Source organism: Solanum tuberosum, unplaced genomic scaffold (genome assembly GCF_000226075.1).
Source record: "Solanum tuberosum cultivar DM 1-3 516 R44 unplaced genomic scaffold, SolTub_3.0 contig01026, whole genome shotgun sequence".
Taxonomy (NCBI): Eukaryota; Viridiplantae; Streptophyta; class Magnoliopsida; order Solanales; family Solanaceae; genus Solanum; species Solanum tuberosum.
The window spans coordinates 1-1,247 of NW_006241713.1; the positions used below are offsets into that span (position 1 = coordinate 1).

Here is a 1,247-nt window from a genome sequence, read left to right on the forward strand (position 1 = left end):
AACTTGGGCAGCCTAGCACGTTGGGGGTGCGGGGCACTGCTAGTGCGCTCGAATAGGCCTCTGAACGTTGGACCTTGGCGCGACGCGCCATGTTTGCGCCTGGTATTGGCGCTTTTCCTTGGCCTTGGCGTGTTGGTTGCGCAGGGCACCCATAAAGGGGTTCTGAACTTTCGCTTCTGCCGTAGTGCGCCTGACCTGCGCCATAACCCAGTTGCCAATGCAGTTGGTTTTCTTCTCTCGTGGTGTGTTCTCAAGCAACCAGCGCATCAACCAAACAACGTAACATCATATTGGTGGCTTGCCTCACACCCAGTGCCTTAGTTTTGGTCGTGGCATGACTCCTCTTTCAGTATTTTTAGTTATAGCTCCTAACTATTACAAAGAAATCAAACTTAACAAGATCCCTAAAAAGAATAAAATTAAAATAAAACTAATTCACTAGATGCTATCAACCCTAAACTAAGCTAGAAATTTAAAAGTAAACAAAACGAACTTCCTATGACATATCTTGCACGGGTTGCCTCCCGTGAAGTGCCAGGTTTAACGTCGTGGCTCGACTCAACTAGGATCATTCATCATTAAACTCAAGAGCCTCCCGATCACGATCTGAATCATCACCAAAGTAGTGTTTAACTCATTGCCCATTTACTAAGAACATCGGGCCATTTTCACCTTTAAGTTCAACGGCACCATGTTGTGTCATCCTTACTACTTTGAAGGGACCACACCATTTTGACCTTAGCTTTCTAGTGAATAACCTTAGTCTTGAGTTAAAAAGTAGTACATTTTCTCCCGAAGTGAAAGTGGGAGGAACTTGTCATGCCACCTTTTTATCTTTTCTTTGTAGAGCTTGGCATTCTCATACACATGGAGCCTAAACTTCTCAAGATCATGTAGTTGATTCATTCACTTTCTTCCTGCCAGCTCGGGGTCAAGATTTAACTTCTTAATAGCCCAATATGCTTGGTGTTCTAATTCAGCCGAAAGATGGCATGCTTTGCCGAACACTATGTGATAAGGAGAAGTCCCTATGGGTGTCTTATATGCAGTTCTATATGCCCATATCGCATTATCCAGCTTCTCAGACCAATCCTTTCTTTGTGCATTTTCCATTTTCTGCAAGATTTGTTTCACCTCTTTATTTGATAATTCCACTTGACCACTTTTTTGAGGATGGTAAACTGTAGCAACCTTATGCCGAATACCATACATAGAAAGAAGATTTTTCACTAGATGGTTAATGAAAT

At 42.8% G+C, this 1,247-nt stretch overlaps 1 protein-coding gene across 1 annotated transcript; it reads right to left on the reverse strand.

Moving 5' to 3' along the window:
* Window positions 1–906: 906 nt before the first annotated feature.
* Window positions 907–1,212, reverse strand: LOC107059419 (uncharacterized). Its single transcript, XM_015305930.1, has one exon. It carries the CDS (start codon window positions 1,210–1,212, stop codon window positions 907–909), a length of 306 nt encoding a protein of 101 aa, XP_015161416.1.
* Window positions 1,213–1,247: the final 35 nt, after the last annotated feature.

Excerpts from the sequence above, each read along its gene's own strand:
- LOC107059419 (XM_015305930.1), bottom strand. The coding sequence starts at position 1,212 with ATGTATGGTATTCGGCATAAGGTTGCTACAGTTTACCATCCTCAAAAA.